Source organism: Ctenopharyngodon idella, chromosome 18, assembly GCF_019924925.1.
Source record: "Ctenopharyngodon idella isolate HZGC_01 chromosome 18, HZGC01, whole genome shotgun sequence".
Taxonomy (NCBI): Eukaryota; Metazoa; Chordata; class Actinopteri; order Cypriniformes; family Xenocyprididae; genus Ctenopharyngodon; species Ctenopharyngodon idella.
In genome coordinates this window covers 26,599,535-26,620,396 of record NC_067237.1, presented here as the reverse complement: position 1 = coordinate 26,620,396, position 20,862 = coordinate 26,599,535, and the positions used below count along the sequence as shown (strand labels likewise).

General features: G+C 37.0%; 1 protein-coding gene across 6 annotated transcripts in view; it reads right to left on the bottom strand.

Annotated features, from left to right (window-relative positions):
• srgap1a (SLIT-ROBO Rho GTPase activating protein 1a) overlaps positions 1 to 19,286 on the bottom strand; it is a 108,117-nt gene extending 88,831 nt beyond the window's left edge. Inside the window, exon 1 of one of the 6 annotated variants that reach the window (XR_007926125.1) lies at positions 18,689 to 19,286. Coding sequence is in view for 5 of the 6 variants with exons in the window: in XM_051869756.1 (XP_051725716.1) it covers positions 18,689 to 18,755 (67 nt within the window). In the remaining variant the exon portion in view is untranslated. The remainder of the gene's footprint in view (positions 1 to 18,688) is intronic. The other 5 variants (XM_051869756.1, XM_051869759.1, XM_051869758.1 and 2 more) reach the window with 5 other exon arrangements.
• Positions 19,287 to 20,862: the final 1,576 nt, after the last annotated feature.

The window sequence follows — 20,862 nt, the reverse complement described above, 5'->3', positions numbered from 1 at the left end:
AAGGACGCTAATTAATCTCAATTAGGCCACAGATTGACATAACCACATGAATCATCAGTCTGACATCATATCACGCTGAATGCAAATCAGAAATGTGAAAAAAATATTCTCTATATGCAATAAAAATACGTGCTTCCATGCATTTATTGCAAAAATGTATTACATTTTGGATTATACACACCATCAACTTAACAAGATTTGTCCTCAGATTATTTTTTTTGTGCTTAAAATGTCCCAAAAAAGCTGTCTTACGTAAAGATCTTTAGAGAGCTGGAGTTATGGGACATGGCTTTGAATAAGGTCTGGGTCAATGTGAATGAAGCTTCTTATCTCAAAGGAACAGCTGGGACCACTAACACATCTCCACTGGACAACCAGAAAACAGATATGATCCACAGACCAATGTGTTCTGTTTCTCTCTGTGTCTCACTCATGAACACATACACACAGAAAATAAAATCACATAAAGTAACAAAAGCTTGAAAGATGCATAAGCGACAAGCTACAATACTAAAGAAGATTCTTCATAAATCACTTTACTCATGTTTGTGTCCACGTGGTCTTCCTTGCAACTTGTAATTAAACACAAAACAACGCAACATGAACAATGCATGAGTAATTAACCACCAGATCCTTCTGTCAACCCTAATGACAATGGGCATCTCAGGAACCGCACTCCAGTGGTTCAAGTCTTACCTCCCAGGTAAGTCCTGCAAGGTATCTTGGAGGGGTTGGGTGTCTAAGTCACAACATCTAGCTACTGGGGTGCCTCAGGGCTCAGTGCTTGGACCACTTCTCTTCTCTATCTACATGACATTCAGTCATTCAGAAACATGGCTTTTCCTATCACTGCTACATGCTGATGACAGCACACAACTCTACTTCTCATTCCAGCCAGAAGATCCGACGGTAGCTGCTTGCATCTCAGCCTGCCTGACAGACATTTCGGACTGGATGAAGGACCACCACCTTCAACTCAACCTTGCGAAGAAAGAACTGCTTGTGATCTCGGCCAACCCAACACTTCATCACAACTTCTTCATTCAACTAGGTTTGTCATCCATAACTCCTTTGAGGACAGCCGGTAACATCAGAATTCTGATTGATGATCAGTTAAACCTTACAGACCACACTGCCTTATTTAACATTAGGAAAATCAGGCCCTTCCAATCGGAGCATGCTACACAACTCCTTGTCCAAGCTCTTGTTCTATCCAGACCAGACTATTGTATTGTTCTATTTGCAGGCCTTCCAGCATGTACTGTCAAACCTCTGCAAATGATCCAGAACGCAGCAGCGAGAGTGGTCTTTAACAAGTCGAAGCGCACGTCACACCTCTCCTAATCAATTTGCATTGGTTGCAAATAGTCACTCGCATCAAACTCAAGGCACTGATGTTTGCCTATAGAACAGAACGCCCACTGGCTTCATACTTCAGACTTATGTGCCCTCCGGAAGTTTGCATTCTGAAAGTGAACGGCGCCTTGTGGTGCCATCCCAAAGAGGCACAAAATCATTTTCATGGACCTTTACCAGGACTGTTCCCTGCTGGTGGAATAACTTGTCTAACTCAACCCGAGCAGCTGATACCTTAGCCATTTTAAAGAAACGGCTAAAGAAACATCTTTTCGTCAACACTTGACCCGTTATTACTAACACTTACTATTCTATTATATTTCTATTCCATCTATTTATTTTTTTAATTAAAAGAACCTTGCTATGTGTACTGTGCTAGACTGAGTGGGACTTGTCACAGCAATTTCATATTGTTGCCCTATTGTTGATTTGATTGCTTCTATTATAAATCGCTTAGGATAAATGCGTGTGCTAAATGATTGAATGTAAATGCAATACAAAACAAACCAGCAGTTAGCATACACTCCAGACACGTGGGAAATGCAGGCTCGAATCAGACCGGTGTCACCCCCCTTCACTCGCTTTCTACAATAATTCCCCAATTTTATACTGTTATATTTGGTTTATATAAATGAATAAATTATTAAATATTATTCTTCCTTTTGTTTATATTATGTTATATTATTTTAAATATTATTCTTTCCCTTCATTTACTTTAAAACTATGTGGAAAATAAGACTTGATTTTTTAAACTAGATTTTGGCTGCATTTAATGTCTAGCATTAAACTTCTTAAATCTAGGCCAATTGCCATAAAGAAATAAAATAAATAAACACATAAATATAATACAAAATTATAAAATACATATTAATTTTATAATATGCAAGAACAGCAAAAAAAAAAAAAAAAAAAAGGTATAATAATATCTGTGTAACCTCCATGCTACCTAATCAGGGGCAAATCTCAGAGGAACACACAGTCGTCATCAACAGCCAGATTCCCAGGTAATTATAGTGGAAGGCAATATGGCGGAAGCTGAAGAAGCCCACATCCTCTTATCTCCAGAAAATATCCCCTCAGGCATACAGCGCTTTTCTATCATTCTCAGTCCCTTGTCTGCTCTGTTTTTGCTTTACATGGATCCTCCTTACATACAAAATCAATCAACTCAGTTCTAGATGACATTTTCAGACATATATAGGGCCATTTTTGCTAAACCATCTGGTTACAAGGCAACCATTTTCACAGATGAATCTTTTGATGGAACAGAATTAAGACAGCCCTCTGCCATATTCCCTGAAGATTGCATATGCAGGTGAGACCCTAACAGGGTCATTTATCAGCAGAGCTGATACTCCGATATTCTCTACTCACACACATGTACATCTGGACCAGCTGACCATTCATCACCACAACGACAACCCATTAAACACAACAAATCACCCTCCTCTAGGGGGGCAACAGTGCTACCACACGTCACACTGATTAAAATGGTTTGACCCGCTAGCACTGTAAACAGACCCTTAAAAGCACAAACATACAAGTAAACACTAGTTGTACAGCACAACTGTGCAGAGTATCATTACCATAGTGTCTTACAGACAAATCATTGCGTTTGGATGATTATTTTTGAGTACTAGAAGAAAAATATATATTTTAAATGTTCTCATTTAGATCTGTTCTAAAACCTTATTTTTGCCCAAAATAAGTGCTACATCGCATCTAAAAAGTCACTCATACTGACAATTTGCAGTGACAAAGATATTAAAACTTCTTTATTTGCGATAAAGGGAGAACACCTACAATATAGCGACTTAACCTCCAGTAATTTAATCACTGTCAATGTGAAAATGCATTAATCCTAAATTACATTACAAATGCAGGTTTAGTTTAGTAAAAGTCTCCATAAAACCAGATTAATGTAATAGAAAGTTGAATAGTTCACCCAATACTTTTGTTCTATGTATTTTTGTGGTTAGCAGAGAATTAATTAGTAACTGTTACACTGTAAACACACATTTTTTGTATTTGGGTTAAGATTCTACCTAAGAAGGTAGCTTCCCATGACAGTAGGCATCTCTCTATGTTTTGGAGTAAAAATAGAGGTCAAAAAGGTATTAAGCAGTCAGAAATCAGCCTCCTAAGCTTCAGTACACTGTCGATAAACAAATTTCCACTTTAACTGCAATAGTCACCATCCTAGAGCAGTTAAAACCTCTCATCCAAGCTAGATAATTCGCCTAGTAGTAATTTGTTTCAGGCGGTGCATTACACAATTAGACTAATGAAGATTTATCACAAACTGCATTCTCAAAATGAAGCACTTCTCTGCTGGCAATGTCAGGGCGTCTCGTGCAAACATGCACCGCATCCCCATCTCACTCTCGCTCAAGAGCTTCTCTTCTGGCAAAAAGAGCAGCGCTCCAACGTGGATACAAGTGAGTGCAAAAACACTTCAGTGTTCATAGTGTCAAGCATGGTCTATTTTCAGTGCTAGCTGCCTGTGTCCTTGAGTAACTGTTCTTTTAAGCAGAGCAACGCTCAACTCTGCTGTCAGCCCTGCTACTTCGAGCCATTATAAAACTGAACCAGGTCTACTGGGAGGCATGTCAAAGCGAGTGTGCTCCTTTTCCACCCAACCTGAAAAACAAAGACCTACATAGCCCTATCGTGCAAAAAAAAAAAAAACTTTTTTATGTATAATGCGCACAACCTTGCTGCTTTGTGCATTCTGTGCTAAGCCAGAGCACTGGGGGTAGTTTTACATGGAAATCAGCAGAAATGTAGATAGGAAAACCTGATTAACACAATGGAGACTGGTGTCTCCGTAACCTTAGAAAACTTCCCTCTTGCTGAATCATCACACTGCGCGTTTGAGAGGGCATTTTTGTAACATGTGAGATAAAAATGATGTAAAAATGAATGAATAATTCAAGGGGATGACCACAGGATATCCACAGTCACAGCTGTCAACGCCGGAGGCTATACTACTCCAGTGAGAAAGGAAATAGCCAAGGGAGAAACGACATGAAAAACTGTGCAAATTGGAAAATAGTCAAATAACACGGTTTGTAAGACTTTACTTAAAGGGTTAGTTCACCCAAAAATGAAAATAATGTCATTTATTACTCACCCTCATGCCGTTCCACACCTGTAGGACCTTCGTTAATTTTCGGAACACAAATTAAGATATTTTTGATTAAATCCGATGGCTCAGTGAGGCCTCCAAAGCCAGCAATGACATTTCCTCTCTTAAGATCCATTAAGGTACTAAAAACATATTTAAATCAGTTCATGTGAGTACAGTGGTTCAATATTAATATTATAAAGCGACGAGAATATTTTTGGTGCGCCAAAAAAAACAAAATAATGACTTATATAGTGATGGCCGATTTCAAAACACTGCGTCATGAAGCTTCGGAGCATAATGAATCAGCGTGTCGAATCATGATTCGGAGTGCGTGTCAAACCGCCAAACTGCTGAAATCACGTGACTTTGGCACTCCGAACCGCTGATTCGACACGCTGATTCATAACGCTCCGAAGCTTCCTGAAGTAGTGTTTTGAAATCGGCCATCACTATATAAGTCGTTATTTTGTTTTTTTTGGCGCAACAAAAATATTCTCATCGCTTTATAATATTAATATTGAACCACTGTACTCACATGAACTGATTTAAATATGTTTTTAGTACTTTAATGGATCTTGAGAGAGGAAATGTCATTGCTGGCTATGGAGGCCTCACTGAGCCATCGGATTTAATCAAAAATATCTTGATTCGTGTTCCGAAAATTAACAAAGGTCTTACGGGTGTAGAACAGCATGAGGGTGAGTAATAATTGACATTATTTTCATTTTTGGGTGAACTAACCCTTTAAAAAAAAACTTTTAATTTTAGTTTCATTAAATGTATAGATATTTAACTGACCAAATTAGGCTACCTGTCTTATAACTTAATAAGACTGGCTGATATATTAAACAAATCATAATATATTTGCTAGGCTTGCAGCGGTAGTTGGTGACACACCAAGCCGACGATCAGCCGTCGGGCAACGTCAACCATTTCTAAGCGCTGGTCGACTAAGTTTTCCCGGTGTGTTCTGCACCGTTGGCTCTAGTCGGATGCCGTCAGGTTTTTTTGGGCTGATTCAACATGTAGAATTGTCGTCGGGCCACTGAGCAAGACAGATAACTCTGATTGGCTGTTCAGTTCAGTGAATTCTTACTTATAAGATATTTAATTAAGATCTAATTATTTATTGCCGGCCAATAATGACCTGCCGTTCTGACGTAAAACCTGGAAGCACTTAACATAAAAAGCGTATGAGAATTATACAGAAGAGAAGATATTGAATAAAGTCATTATTTTTGTTTTGCTTTTGCACAAAAAGTATTCTTGTCGCTTCATAAAATTAAGGTTGAACCACTGCAGTCACGTCAACTATTTTAGTAACTTTCTGGACCTTGAAAGTGATGGTTATATTGCTGTCTGTTGAGGAGTCAGAGAGCTCTCGGATTTCATCAAAAATATCTTAATTTGTGTTCCAAAGAAGAACGATAGTCTTACGGGTGTGGAACGACATGAGGGTGTGAAATTAATGACAGATTTTTCATGTTTGGGTGAACTAACCCTTTAAGACATCAATATATATTAAATATCATGAATTGAATACTGAATTGAAACATATATATTTGAGGTATAACTATATCAGCTATTCCTATTGTATTAATGTATTAAAGTAGTTTGCACATACTCAGTCATCACCTGTGGTCTGACTGCAGTATTACCGTTTCATATTAAGAAAGTTTTGTATTCTATACTTTAATCTCAAAGCTCCTAACGATCATCAACCACATGCAGATCCATGTATAGACCATCTGCAGCTCAGCACAGGGGGTGGAACAGACAACTCTGAACAAGACGAGATGTACTTCAAAAGATGCTGCTCTAGTGGGAAATGTCTGTTTATAATGGATCTATAGAAGACACCAGGCTCCATTATCATCTCTCTCATGATAAAACACTCCATAAGACACTTCCCGCACCAGAATTCACTGCTGCTCAGCGAGACAGCCATGAAGCTCACTGAAATATAAGACAAAAATGACATATTCCAGTCCTGATGAAGAGTTTTAAGCATTCTAAATGAACATTTTGCAGTTCAAAAGAAGATAAAAGTAGGTAAGAATCTGCGTAATGTGCATGATACTTCAAATCATGCAATTTCTTGAGGCGAGGTACTTTTTACAATTACAATTTTCTAGTTATTATCAAATTAATCTCAAGTATTTTGGTGTAATATTGAACTAATCAGTAATCAGTAACATGCACATACTATCCCACATTATTTACTTTTTCTCTCATTTTATCATTTATTATACACAGTTTTTTGTGAGTTGTCTTTTGCTAACTGGCTAAAAGTAGAATTTAAACTAGCCATTTCTTAGAATAATGGCTCCGTAATGTCAAAATTAATCATTTCAATTATTAAAAGAAATGGGGAGGTTTAATCTCCTGTATGGATTATAAACTCAAACTTTTTGATTCCTTTCTTTTTTATTAATAAAACACTCTGGTGCTCTTAATAATGTGCAAGGGCTTAAAAAAGGTTACTGAATTGTAACGCAGCACCAATTTAAATTTCATGAAAGGGCCCAAATAATATGCTTTCCGTGTGACTGCTGGTGGCGAGCTCAGAAAAGACAGAGCTCAGATTGGTATCAATAAATGGCCTTTTCTTTGGGACTCCCACACATCCGTGGCTGGAACCACAAACGCTGTCTAAAGTTTCTGCCTCCGGGGAGGGAACTGCACAGACCAGGACACAGCACATGAGATGGGTCTGTAACCCCCTGAATCTTTGAGACCACAGCTCGCAGCCTGACCACAAAAAGGCTTTATCGTGTGGGAGAGATAGACAGAACCCATGGCAAACAATTCCCAACATAAACTCTAAAAACAGACACAACCAGAGGCAAAGGCAACCACATTCAAAAAAAATCGTAGATGGAAGACATTCTGGTGACTTCAATGCGATGATACAGCATTGTATGAGTTACATAAATAAAGGACAGGGCTGTGCCTTTGCCACAAGTGATAATCAATCAGGCTTAACGCACACAAAGACGAGGGAAAGCCGCTCCCTGACATTTCATGCCTGACCGTTGCCTTCGAAAAGAACGTTACCCCCAGCGATTCAGCGCCAGTGGCCCCAGACATCTTTTCAAGGAAGGTTTGCTGAAAGCATGGCCTTTGGCTATTGATTAGACTGGGCTGGAACCCACCACCTACCCCCTCGACCTTTAAAGTTCAAAAGGTCAGTGCAGGAGAAAAGAGAAGGGGGGTTGGGAAGAGATAACTGCGGCAGTAGATGAATTTTCCTTCGATCAAGGAACTGCCACATGGGACAACCCACACTAATCAGAAACGGAAAAGAAAAATAGTTTTTCAGTGCAAAATTTGACACTTTGTGTGAAAAAATACAGAAATATTTGCTCACAAAATTTCCTATTGGTAGTGGTCAAAGTTTTCCGTAAACCATAACTCACATTTTTTAGTTCGACCACACTGATTTCAATAGTGCCAACTCGGGATGTCCTGCAAGTTTATTATCAGACCAGACTCTAGCCAAGTTTTCACTAACTCTCCAAAACCCAGAACTGCTTTGGCTTTGTGGTTCTACTGTCTTTAACTTTTCCTCCACTAAACTATTATTCCTTGAGCATCTATTTGATGACGACAAACATGGCCTGACTTGTCAGCACGATAAAAGCTGTTTGTTTGTGGTAGCTGCCAAACTTTGATTGTTTGGGATTGCATTAGTTTAAGTAGGATGAAGACAAAGACGCGCTGGGCTGAGCGCCAGGAGCAGTTCTACTGCAAGAACAGCCAAGTTAGTAGACCTTATCCCATCATACACACCCAGAGTGTGACATAAAGGGCCATGCAGAGAAACGCAACTTGGTTATACAATATATAGAAGAGAAAAACGACATATTTTTTAATATTTTCTGGTTTAGAGTTCACCTGACTCAGATCGAATGCTTATATAAGAAGAGTTCTTGCAAAAGACAGCTGGACGGAGCACAGTGGAATGGAACAGCAGGGGTCTCATTTTAAAAAGTTAGACTATTTTTCACTTGACATTCCTTAAAAGAGCAACACCTGATGTGGAACAATAAAAAAAAAATTACGCAAATGTGGCAGCCAAAGACGTCCATCAGAATGAATATGGCATATAGCAGTGATGCTTTAAAAGGGATGAATTTAAAGAGTCAAACTAAAACAACTAAATCACATCAGTGTGACCCATCTATATTATTTCAATTCGATTCTACTATATATACACATATATATCAACCTTTGACAAATACGATCACAGCGAACATTCTAACAGTCTTTTCAACTAGACAGTATCATTATTTCTGTTACAATAATTTAAATTATCACAGAAGTACTGGGATAAAAGTTTATAGTTCGGATATAAACACCGATGTCTATGGTAGCGATCAAAACCACCTTTTGAAAGCAACTTGATGCTTCAAATAAAGATTTTAAATTACATTGTTACACCAGTAAGTGGCGACAAGTGACTGTTAAAAAATGTATTTGTCATTGAATCATTCATTTAAGAGATTCACTCAAAAACACTGATTCATCCAGTAATTAATCAAGTCTTCATGAGTAAGTCATTGAATCATTCATTCAAACAAATTTTTAAACAAATTTAAAGTAATTAAATATTTTTAAATAGACTGCAGCAATTAATATTTTGTCAGAACCTCTAGTAAATGACATGTTATTTTGTTCAGTTGTCTATTCAGAATCATGGGAGAATTGTGATCGCTATATTAATCAAAAAATCATGATTCTTGATTTATCCAGAATCGTGCAGCTCTACTGTAAAGACAGGCAACCAAAATAGCATGTCTAGTAGCTTGCAACCAACAACAACCTAAGGGAGGCCAAGTTGCTTTAGTGGGAGGCCTTAGGGAGGGAATGCAGGTGCTGTGAGAAGGCATCTTGGGTCGCTTTGAGCAACAGACGATAAACAACGACAGAGTCATCAGCATGGTTGCTAAGGAAACACATACACAACCATCAGGGCCTTTTGATCTGTTGGGAGAGAGCGCACGAATGAGAGAGAGATACATCACATATTCATCTCAGGATAAAGCAGAGAGAGTAGAGGGGTAAAATAAAAGTACTTAACCATATTAATCTGATGAAAGAAAAACTAATTGAAAAACTAAAGCATCCCCAAAAAAAAATGCACTGTCATAGCAGGAGTCTTTACAGAAGTCTTGATTGTTTGCTGCTTATCTTAATGGCTAATAATTGTCTCGCTGAAGCAAATCAGAGCTGATTGCACATTTCAAACTAGCATACATAAGTGAATCATGTTGATGCCATCTAATAAGAAAAATCTAATTAATGCCATTAACAATTAACTAACATGAAGCCTCATACCACCCAGTATATGAATAGGGATGATGATACAGAGCTGATGTAGGGTTTTGCTTGGAGGAATCAGCTGAGATCAATACTGGTCAATGGATGAGCATTGAACACTGCTGAGATCATTCAAACTCAGTAGAAATAAAAAGCCAAAGCATTACGATGTTTAAGCACATGAAGAACACGATAGGCTCAAGTCCTTCCAGAATGTTTACAGTCACCTTTTTGAAGAAAAAAAAACAAACTTCTCAGCTGCAAGAGTGCAAGTTAGGTGGAGAAAGAAGATTAGAAGAGATTAAAACAATTAGATTAAACCGGAGATGAACGGTAACGTGAGACCTTCTATGACTCAGGGAGAAATCTCTCACCTCCTGCTTCATCCCATGATAAAACTTGCACCCATTGAAGGCAGTGTCGACTTTCTTTTCTTGTAACACTGGTTAGTCTTAACAGTTGTAACCAAGGCCTTATGGGAAGGGGCTCTCTTGCAACCCATGATGGGCCCCAAGGGAAGGATTTCTCTGCCTGTTCTTTCATCATGGCATGGATTGCTCTTACTCAGGACTTTTAGGCCTAAGATGGGTCACCAAAGGCCTTCTATCTTCTAAAACTGCAAGAGCTACATGCCAAGACATGTCCAGTGCATTGTGATGTACATCTGAGCAAAAAAGGATTATATAGAATAAGAAAAAAAAATGTACGATTTGGACTTGGATCTATCCATTGGTTGTGGATTGGATGGAGGCAGATTGGCTAAAAGTGAGCTTACTTTCGATTGTGAGTGAGGCCTCAGTGAGGCCTCCATTGACAGCAAGATAATTTACACTTTCAATGCCCAGAAAGGTACTAAAGACATATTTAGTACCCCCCCAGTGGTAAACCATCGAAATTTCAAAACAATTCAAAACACTTATGACGTAACGAAGCCCCGTTTACTGAAATGGAGGCCTTACTGAGCCATCAGATTTTATCAAAAATATCTTAATTTGTGTTCCGAAGATGAACGAAGGTTTTACGGGTGTGGAACGACATGAGGGTGAGTAATTAATGACAGAACTTTCATTATTGGGTGAACTAACCCTTTAAGCAGACTAAATCATTGGAGAAATTCAGTATACGCCACCAGAGAGAAGTCTACTGTAAGACTGAGTTATGAAATTTTGAATAAGAATTAAGAGAACTATGAGAATTATAAAAATAAAACACACAGATTAATTGTTCACAATAGAGCTGCATGATTAATCGTTAAAAGATTGCGATTCAAACACACACTCGATGTGTTGCGAACACACGCAATGTTGTGCATAGACACAGATACGACAACCTTGTAAGCAAAACCTAACAATTCCTTGAATTGCGGTGTATTGTTAAGGTTCAGGATGGCGGAGTCAGGGTGTGACGTGGGAGGAGAGAAGCAGATTTTATTGGGTGGAGTGAAAAGCCCAGCATGCGTAGAAAGACTAGGCAGGAGACAGGCTTAGTCTATCAAACAAGAGAGAGGAAGAGTAGACACAGATGGTCCCATCAATAACCCCCACTCTTTCCTCCACCACCAAGGGTGTTCATCCACTGTTTGGGCACTAGAATCAAGCACAAAGGCTGATGGTCTGGCCAGAGCAGATGGCAGGTATTCGTGGACCTGTGGGGAACAGTGGTACAGGATGCCTCAAGCAGGAAGTGTGGGAATTCTACTGCAAAAGAGACTTCATTAACAAAAACAGGCGGTAAATTGTAATGACATAGCTGTCAAGCAGAGGTATTGTTTTAATTACTTTAAACTGATTTAGGGTTATTATTATTATTTAGGTCTTGTTAATAATATAGTTTATACTTTTGTTTATACTGTAATTTAATATTTCCTAAATTGTCATTTAGTGCCAGTGCTAAACAAACAGCGACAAAAAAAATAAATAAATAAATAAATAAAATAAAAAAAATAAAAAAATGAACAAAGTGTAAAGGGCTGATTCATTTGCAAATAAATCATTTGACTGGGGCTTTTTAAGGAATTAGTCAAACCGAGTCAGTAAAATAAATAATAAAATAAAATAAAATAAAATAAAATAAAATAAAATCAGTTTTACCAAGTTAATGAAATGAGTCATGGACCGAACTAAGCATTCTAGACAACTCACTTCCTAACTGAATTGACTAATTTTTCACTCAGTGATAATCAGAATCCTGTTGTAAACATTGCATGTATGTTTATTCATTTTTCAGTTTGTATACAACTGGGGCTGATTAATATGACCCCATGATCACATTCGTGATTAGTATAGTCTGTGCGCCTATGAAATTACTGGACATCCAGGGTAAGACTAAACTAGACAGAATAAAGTGTGAGCTGTGAATAATATCTTAGTCAGTAGCACTGAAAATTACACAAGCCCCAAGATAGCCCTGACAGTGACTTTCGAAACATTGAACAATCTTTAGGCCATTTTTAGACATTAACTCAGTTCATTCATAATTTAGCAAGGTTAGTGTCATTATTATAAAGCAGAAGTGACAACTCAAATCTGAGTGAAATAATGCAAGATGAGCAACTATAGTACTTCAAGCATAAGCCTGTTGTTATAAACAAGATTTTAGTTAAAAATGTACATTAATGTACAAGGTAAACACAATATTTTAGGTTGTGACTGACCATCATTTGTTTTAACTTTTCACATTTTTTAATTATCTTTTTGCCTTCACTAGTTCATTTTAAATAGTCGTGGTGTGGCAAATTTAATTTTACAAGTACAAATATTCAAAATATTTTGTGACTATCACAAAAGTCACAAAAGCTGAATGCATAATAATGAGCAAATGTTTAAAATAGCTTTAGATGTCACACTGCAGGACATGTCAACTTTGCTAAAGCATTTCATGTCAAACGCACAAATCATTTCCCTATAGCCATCTCTAAAAATTAACAAAATATTACAGAAAATAAATATATGTACTGCCTCATTCAGCAGCGCATGGCAGGAAATTTGTGTTTTATTGGGAAGATGCGTTAGAGGTTATAACATTTATGGGGGAAATATTCTCTGACAGGTTGAGGACAGCGTCCATGTCAGGAGCCAGCAGGGGCAGGCCAGTGAGTCGTGACCTGGTGCAATCAAAAGAACGCCAACTGTGCGACATCAAACAGACAATCTGGCCAAAGAAAACAATGCTATTGTGCTTTGCTAGCAAGCCAAGGGAACAAATTATGAGTTTACACATCTCTGCACTTACTTGCTTTGAAGTAAATCAGCCATGCTTCATAAAGTACAAATAAAAAGCTATATTGTTAGAGCACCATTCATACATTTTCAATTTGGAACTAAAAATCACAAAATGTGTCTGAAATACAAATTTAACAAATGCATGAATGCACATTTGGCAGGTTTGGTTCGATTAAAACGAACTTTGGTGCTTTTGCTCTGTCAGTGCTGTTTATTTGAATAAGTGTGAATAGTGCCATCTGAACCTTGGTTCACACCTAACAAGTGGACAGAGACCCACCGTTTTCAGGGGGTCTTGGTTCACTTCCAAGCGAACTCTGGTGCGGTTTGACTGAAATATGAATGCAACATGGACCAAAGACATCTAAACGAACCAAAAACAGGATGTTTGATCCACCCCCACCACCCCTGGTGTTATCGGTAATACCGGTGTTGTCGCAAGTTTATATACCAGTGTGAAAATTTCCTCACCGTGACATCCCTACAATACAGCATCTTTGTGCCTTTCCATATTTTGTTCTGTTCATCCTACACCTGTTCTCTTCATGCTATAAGTGCTACACGGAGTGCAAGGTGTTGGATACGGCAGGTTTGTGTGTTGATAAGACTAACTGTTAGGTTCTCCTGCTGCTTTATGCAGAGCAACCACTGGGATCCTCAGATCTTTCAGTCCTAGCTGGCTGACCTAACCTGATAACTCTAAAATAAGCTTCATGTGACTCATGATGGTTCTAAAGCAAACAATACGAGTCATTGCCAAGTTTATAGATAGGAAGCATAGAAACAGCATGTGGAAACTATGTGCAAAAGTCATCATAGACTATGTGTAACCTTAAACTTCAAAAGGTCAAAATTCAAATACTTGATTACTAACAGGAAGTAAATCTCTGAAGTACATAAAATCTCTGATGTCCTAATACACATTACTAATCTTACTGTGAGTGATTCATCGCTGTTCCAGAAAACACAAAAGTCTGTCTTCACAATCTTCATCAAAATAGAATTTTCCTTTTCGGCTGACATCCTAAATCCCACTTACTTCCCCTTCCAACCTGCTCCATTCTGTCAGGTAACACCCAATATTCATAATCAAATCAAATACTAATAAATAAAATTCCTGCCATACTTTTCATTTCACTTCAAAATGAATCAGATTACAAATATAATATGGTTGTGAATGCCATTTACTTTTGACTTTATTAGCTTCCCAGCCATATTGAATCAGAAAATAAAATAATCTAAGCACAAATAATATGAGGCATGATCTGTGTTAGTCAGGATCAGGATAAGAAGAGAATGTGCAAACACCAGGATCCTGGAATACAAATAACACACCACTTAGGACACAGGTCCTCGGCATAAGCCGATAAAGAGGGATTCCAGGCACAGTTCAGGCCTTTCTACTCTCTCACAGTATCACTTTCACGACAACCACATTGTTGTAGAGGAAGTAGTTGATCCCAAAACATCCCAAGTCAGGTTGAAGCAAACTACATGGCAGACTTATGGAAAGGTAATTTGACCATATCAATATGACACAAATTAGACATTACATCACTGCGGTATGCAAATACTTAGGAAGTATTGATTATATAACTGAAAATATAGTAATATAGTAAAGTAAATTTTTGGTTTCAACCGAAATAGTTTTAAAGGGCCAAAATCGTTGACTGAAATTGGCTTTGATGATATTTTTTTAACTGTCAGCATTAGGGGTGTAACGATACCCTCATGTCACGATTCGACACATATCACGATATGATATTATTGCGATACTCCAAGACACATGGTAAAAGAATAACAAAAAAAAAATGTTGATTAAAATGCTAAATTTGGTACTACATTGGGAGTGGAAATGAATAGGCTTGGACTTGGTGCTGGTAACCCAATGCACAGGACACCAGAATAAAAATATTCATGATTCTAACACTGAAACACTGATTTACTTTAGATGAATATGTTTGCACTCTGTCACTGACTAGATATATTTAAAATAATGTAGGCCACTTTTTACTGGTAAGATAAGATTTGGCATTATCAGGACTCACAAATATTCCATCATTGCATTATTATACATTATATTCAACATTATAGTAGTTGTAGTACTGACACTAAAACTCTGTAAACTTGAATTTTTTCCTCATGCAGTAATTTTCATTTTGGGTGAACTATGCAAAACACATACTATCACTATCCACAATACGATTTTGTTGCGTTTTTGTATTGTGATATATTGTTACGCCCCTAGTCAGCATCTATTTTGGGCATACAAATTAGATAAGCTACACCAGCTGTGTGGACGCACTTCATTGTGACCAAAAATGATGCAAGAGCAATATGTAAATATTTTTCAGATATCTCAAATATCAAGAGGCGACTCTTTGCTTAAGAACTTTACTATGACTGGTTTATCACCTGTATGCTGATTAGGGTGTTGATTAGCCAAGAACCTAAATTTGTCCAGTTTTGGTTTCCGAACAAGAATCAGACTATTAATTAATTGTATACATCGCACGTTATGAGCTTTTATACGAACTGAAAGGATCAATCGTCTGTACAATATGACTGACTGAAGCCCAATTGTTTAATTCAACCCATAGACTGTAAAAAAAAAAAAAAAAAAAAAAAAAATAGGAATCACCGTACGCGCGTTCACCAGTGCGCTCCAAAAGTGGGCTGTTCCTATGCAACGCTGATGATAAAATGTGCAATCCATTTGAATTCTATTGAGAATATAGTAACGCTATGGAGAAAGTCGAACATGATCTAAAACAACGACAAAAAAGAGGGGAAATCATCATCCTGCAAGCTTTTTAAACTCATGATGACCACATTTAATAGAATTTATCACATTCTATTGTATTTATTGTGGCAAATTTTGACTAGATATAGAATTTAAAATGTTAAGGAAATATATTTTTCACTAAAGATTTATATTACAACATTTTGTACCTATAGTTTCCAACTGTGTTGCTATTTTTCATAACAAATGCTATAGATAAAAAAAAAAAAAAAATGGTAATGAGGAGCCATCAATGGTCTTACCTGTAATTACGTTCTTATTTTAACAAATGCTATAGTTAAACAATTACAAGAACTATGTTACTTTAAGGCCGAGTACAAGTTAGAAAGATCTTTAAAATACGGACCTTCTTGAATTATTGACTAAACAATTGGTTTTCCCCATGTGTAAAATGTTTTCTGCTAATAATGACAGACATTAGGAAAAACCTGGCTTTCAGTTATTCCAAGAAATGACAGGAAATTAACATATTCAGTATAAGAAAATTTTAAGTAAAGATAGTTTGACTTCCCATGGCACTTTGTAAACAAGTGATTGTTAACTATAGGCTACTTTACTGCAGTTATGTTATAAACCAATTCGCATGTTTATACCATTTTGCAAAAATAAAAAAATAAATAAACCTCACAAGGGAGCATATGCCCCGGGACCCTGGTAAACAGTTCACACTTCAACCCCCCAATGTAGATTGTAGCCATAGACTGTAGGAAAAATTGCTTTTAGGTTCAAACCAAAACTACGCCCTTGCAACCAAGGGAGACAACCAATCCCCCAATACCCCCCCCAACAAAGCCTCGCCCCCTTTGGTGAGTACCAGCACTTTATTTTTTCCACTTCAAGCACTGTACCTGATATGGATGCCAACATTTAGAAGACAAAAAAAGCACAATAATATAACTGTCAACATTGCACCAGCATAAAGTTTGTTCTAGAACAAATCTCCCTCCTTCAGTCATGGAAAAAGGCATGGATGTTAATCCGGGGGGTGCTTTCATGTTACTACAACCCCATTTGGTTGCAGCACAAAGCTAATGAGATGCTCCGCACGGGCGGATTCTGTGCATCATGCTGCTATTAACAGTCTTAGTCATCATCAGAGCGAGGGGATAGAGACATTCCTGCCAAATGAGCACTGCTGCTCTGACAAACGCAATGTCATGATACCGACGTACCTCTCTCTCTCTCTCTCTCACGCTCTCTCCCTCTACATAAATAATAGGCATTTCTGTCTGCAAACAGCCCTGGAGGACTCAGCCCTTGGGGTGATGCCAAATCCCCATGGTTACTACAATGCAGCAACTGCCTCTTTCCTGTGATGATGATGCTCATGAGACGAAAAGGAAACAGACCATCCGGCTTAGTTTGCTGGAAAGTCAAAGGGAACCTTTTAAAAAAAGTTCTGTGAACACATGGAGCAAATTTGGCCAATGAGTTTCCACGACTCCTCCAGCCATTTGCAATTAATGTAGCTGATAAAAAAAATAAAAAAAAATTGTAAATGTAGACGTTAAAATATTTACAGCAAAACTATGTGAAATGTTTATTTACTTTCAGAAATTTCCCTGAAAAGGTGCCTGTATAATAAGCAATAGAGACATTTTGAGTGGTTGGGGGAAGGGACAGGGTTTAATTGGGCATAATTACTGAGAACAATATTGAAAAGAGGGTCTCTGAAATTACTCAGTCAATTAACTTGTTACAAAAACTCAGGCATCATTATCTTCATCTAAATTATAACATGGCTGCATGCCATGAAAAGGCACAGACCTCATATATGTTCTCCTCTTAGGGTTAAGATTGTATTAACTTTCATGAATTTTCCAGGCCTGGAAATCATAAGTTTAAAACTGCCTGATTCTTCTAGGTTTTCTAAGACTGTGGAGACCCATATAGGCCAAGCGTTACTGTCACTTCCACAAATGAAAATATTCAAAATATAGTAGTCAACATTTGAAGTGGATCAAAACCTTTCATCAAAGCTGTCCTAAAACCTTCTTCTTAGGACAACTTAGTTCTTAAGACAACTTTGATGAACTTTTTTTGATCCACTTCAAATGTTGACTACTGTAGAATGAAAAACAAATCAACTCAAAACAGAAAAGCACTTCTGCTTCATTACAGATGAAACACGGAGTTATGTTGAGCACAATATTCAATGACAATTCATATAAAAACAACTTAATATACAATAAACATGTTTTCAATTTATTTATTTGTACTTAAAAGGCAAAATGTCTAGGTTGTTGGAGATTGTAAAAAAAAAGAGAAAAAGTCTCATTAAAAGGCTGAATTTCTTAAAAAAAAAAAAAAAAAAAAAATGTTAGCAAAAGTAGTTCCACATAATATTCCACATAAAAGCAGCTATTTTAATTCAAAATATTATTAATATTTGAAAAAGTACATGTGGCATAACCACTATATGCAAGAAGCCATTTTGCTGTCATGTGACAAGAAAAGTATAAAAGGACCTTTTTGCATTAAAAGGTTTTGAAAAATGTAACTTAATATTTTGACCTTTTTATGAATAGGTATTAGGAATAACCCCAAGACAACACCTTGATATTCCTGAATCAAAAATCCAATACCTTGAAAAAGGTTTTGAAAATAATGACACTACTTTTTAGCCATTAAACCAAAATGTGTAAAAACAGTATTTTTTAAAATGTATGAAACAAAGATTACAACAACTTGCCAAATGAGTTTTAACTAGATTTTTTAACATTTCCTCTTTTTGTCATTTCAAAACCATTAGCATGATGATGCACAAGTGATCTGTTCAATGATTAATACTTTCACTGCACCACTGCCTTTACCAGCCATTCAACTACTACTGCAGTTTATGATTCAATTTCTTACCTTTGACTTGAGTCTCGTAATCTGTAATGATCTCTTTTTCCTTTTTAAACTTCAGAGGATTCGACATTTTCAATAGTGAATAGAAATATCAATAGTTCAGTTGTGAGAATGTTTGTAAACGGGCTTATGTTGGGGCTTTTTCAATTTCCAGGTCGTCCTATAGAGGCAAGTGCATCCCAGAGATATTTCAAGTTGCTCAGGCTGAAAATCCCAAAACCCAAACGCCGCAAATGTTCATCGTCCGAGCTCCGAACGATTCCGATTGTAATTCCGCCGTCAATGCTATCAAAACAGAGCGCGCACTGGAAGAGTTTCCTCCCAAACAAGTAACCCTTTCCTTGGGCAAATGTCCACAGCTTGTTTCAGCAAGAGGCAATCCAACCCTTCAAGCTGTCTTTTAGTCACCCGCCGACGGATCTGGACAGACAGAGCAGCATAATGACATGTTACACAGGGCTAGCGTGATTTTCAGCACCCTTTCCTCGCGTCCGTGTGACTGATCGCCGGACAGTTTCACGGATTCTGACTGACCTCAAAGCAGCTGGAAAAGCAAGTGGTTGGAAATGGGAGGGATTGGAGGTGGAGGGGGTGCACGTAGCGGAAATGTGGACGGGATTGACAACTTTTCTAACCAGTTGTCCCCAAAAGTAATTTTGCGTTGTCGTTACAGAGTGAGCGGTTCAAAATATTGCGTTTTGATGCTAATAAACAAAGCAAAAACAGTTAAAAAACTTATTGTGAAACGTGTTTTTGATATGATATATGCTAACGCTTCAAATAGTTACAGTCTTAATCCTTTTAAAGTGCATATGATTTCTGGTAATGACTTTTAAAGTTGTAAAGTAAGCCTTGTGAATATTTTTGGTTTCAACAACTCGTTTTAGTAACGCTAAGCAACACACCAGTGTGTGTTGTGTTGTGTAGGACGCCTAGTGGCCAGTAAATGGAATTACACGAAAATAAATCACTGTGACGGTGAAGGAGACTGATTCCGGTTCCATTAACGACGAGAAAAGACATGACCAGTCAAAGTTCAGTTTCTTCAGTGACCTTTCACAGACTTTTTACCGGCAGCATAAATTCAGTCCTTTAAATTTGGCTTTATACATTAAATAAAAATGCTAAGCAAATAGAAAAGGTTGCAACATTATATCATTGGTTTCATCTATTTTTATAGAATACTAACAAAGCCCATAAGGTAGGCTTTATACTGTATACATAATCTCTGAAGATGTGGATAAGTCATCTATATGTCACATAGCGCCTCTTTCAGGACAGCTGTTTTGTTGTAAGACTTTTAGAAAACCGTAGAGCCTTTGAATTCATCTTATCTCAAAAACCTTTAGGTTGTCCCTCAATTTTAAGAGGATTAAAGCCATTACTTCACAATGAAGATCATATTAAACGCTTGGAAATGTTTTACCATGTTTTCATCTTTTATTTTTGCAACTTTTACAGATGCCTTTTTATATAGGCCTAGAGGATTTATTGTTTGTACTATTGTTCCAGACCCAGACTTTCAATCTATAAAATCCATTGTAAAAAGATGAATTATTAAGTTTAAAACGATGATAATCTAAACAAAGAGTGGCATAAATATAATATTAATATATACTTTTTCCACATTAGATATATAGATGTGATAATGTTCCAAAATCAAACTTTGATTTAATTTCCCCACATTCATCTGCTAAAAATTGTATCCCTAAGCTGTGTGAATTAATGTCAAGCACAGAGTGCTGCTGTATGTAGGGTGATAAACACTAATAAAATATGTGATTTTTAAAATTATTTTAATACCACATTTTAATTTTATCTGAAATATAGATAAACAAATAGGAAATATTTTATTTTAAAACAGCAAACAGGTTGGAAAAATAATCAACAAATACATAAACATAAGTTGACAACACAAAAATAAAACTCAAAACTTTTTTATATTTGAATACATACACTTTTAATCCTTTTGATGCACATGATAAATTAAACTATATATTAATAAATGATAAGAATGATTAAGTAAATAAATAGCAGTAGAATATTATATGCGGGGTAGGAGTACAGTGAATCACTTAATACAGTTCGAGAAAGGTTTTGATTCACTAAAAAGAACCGAATCATAACCATTCATTTGGGAGTCCGACTACATTAGTCGCTACATGTTGGTACATTAA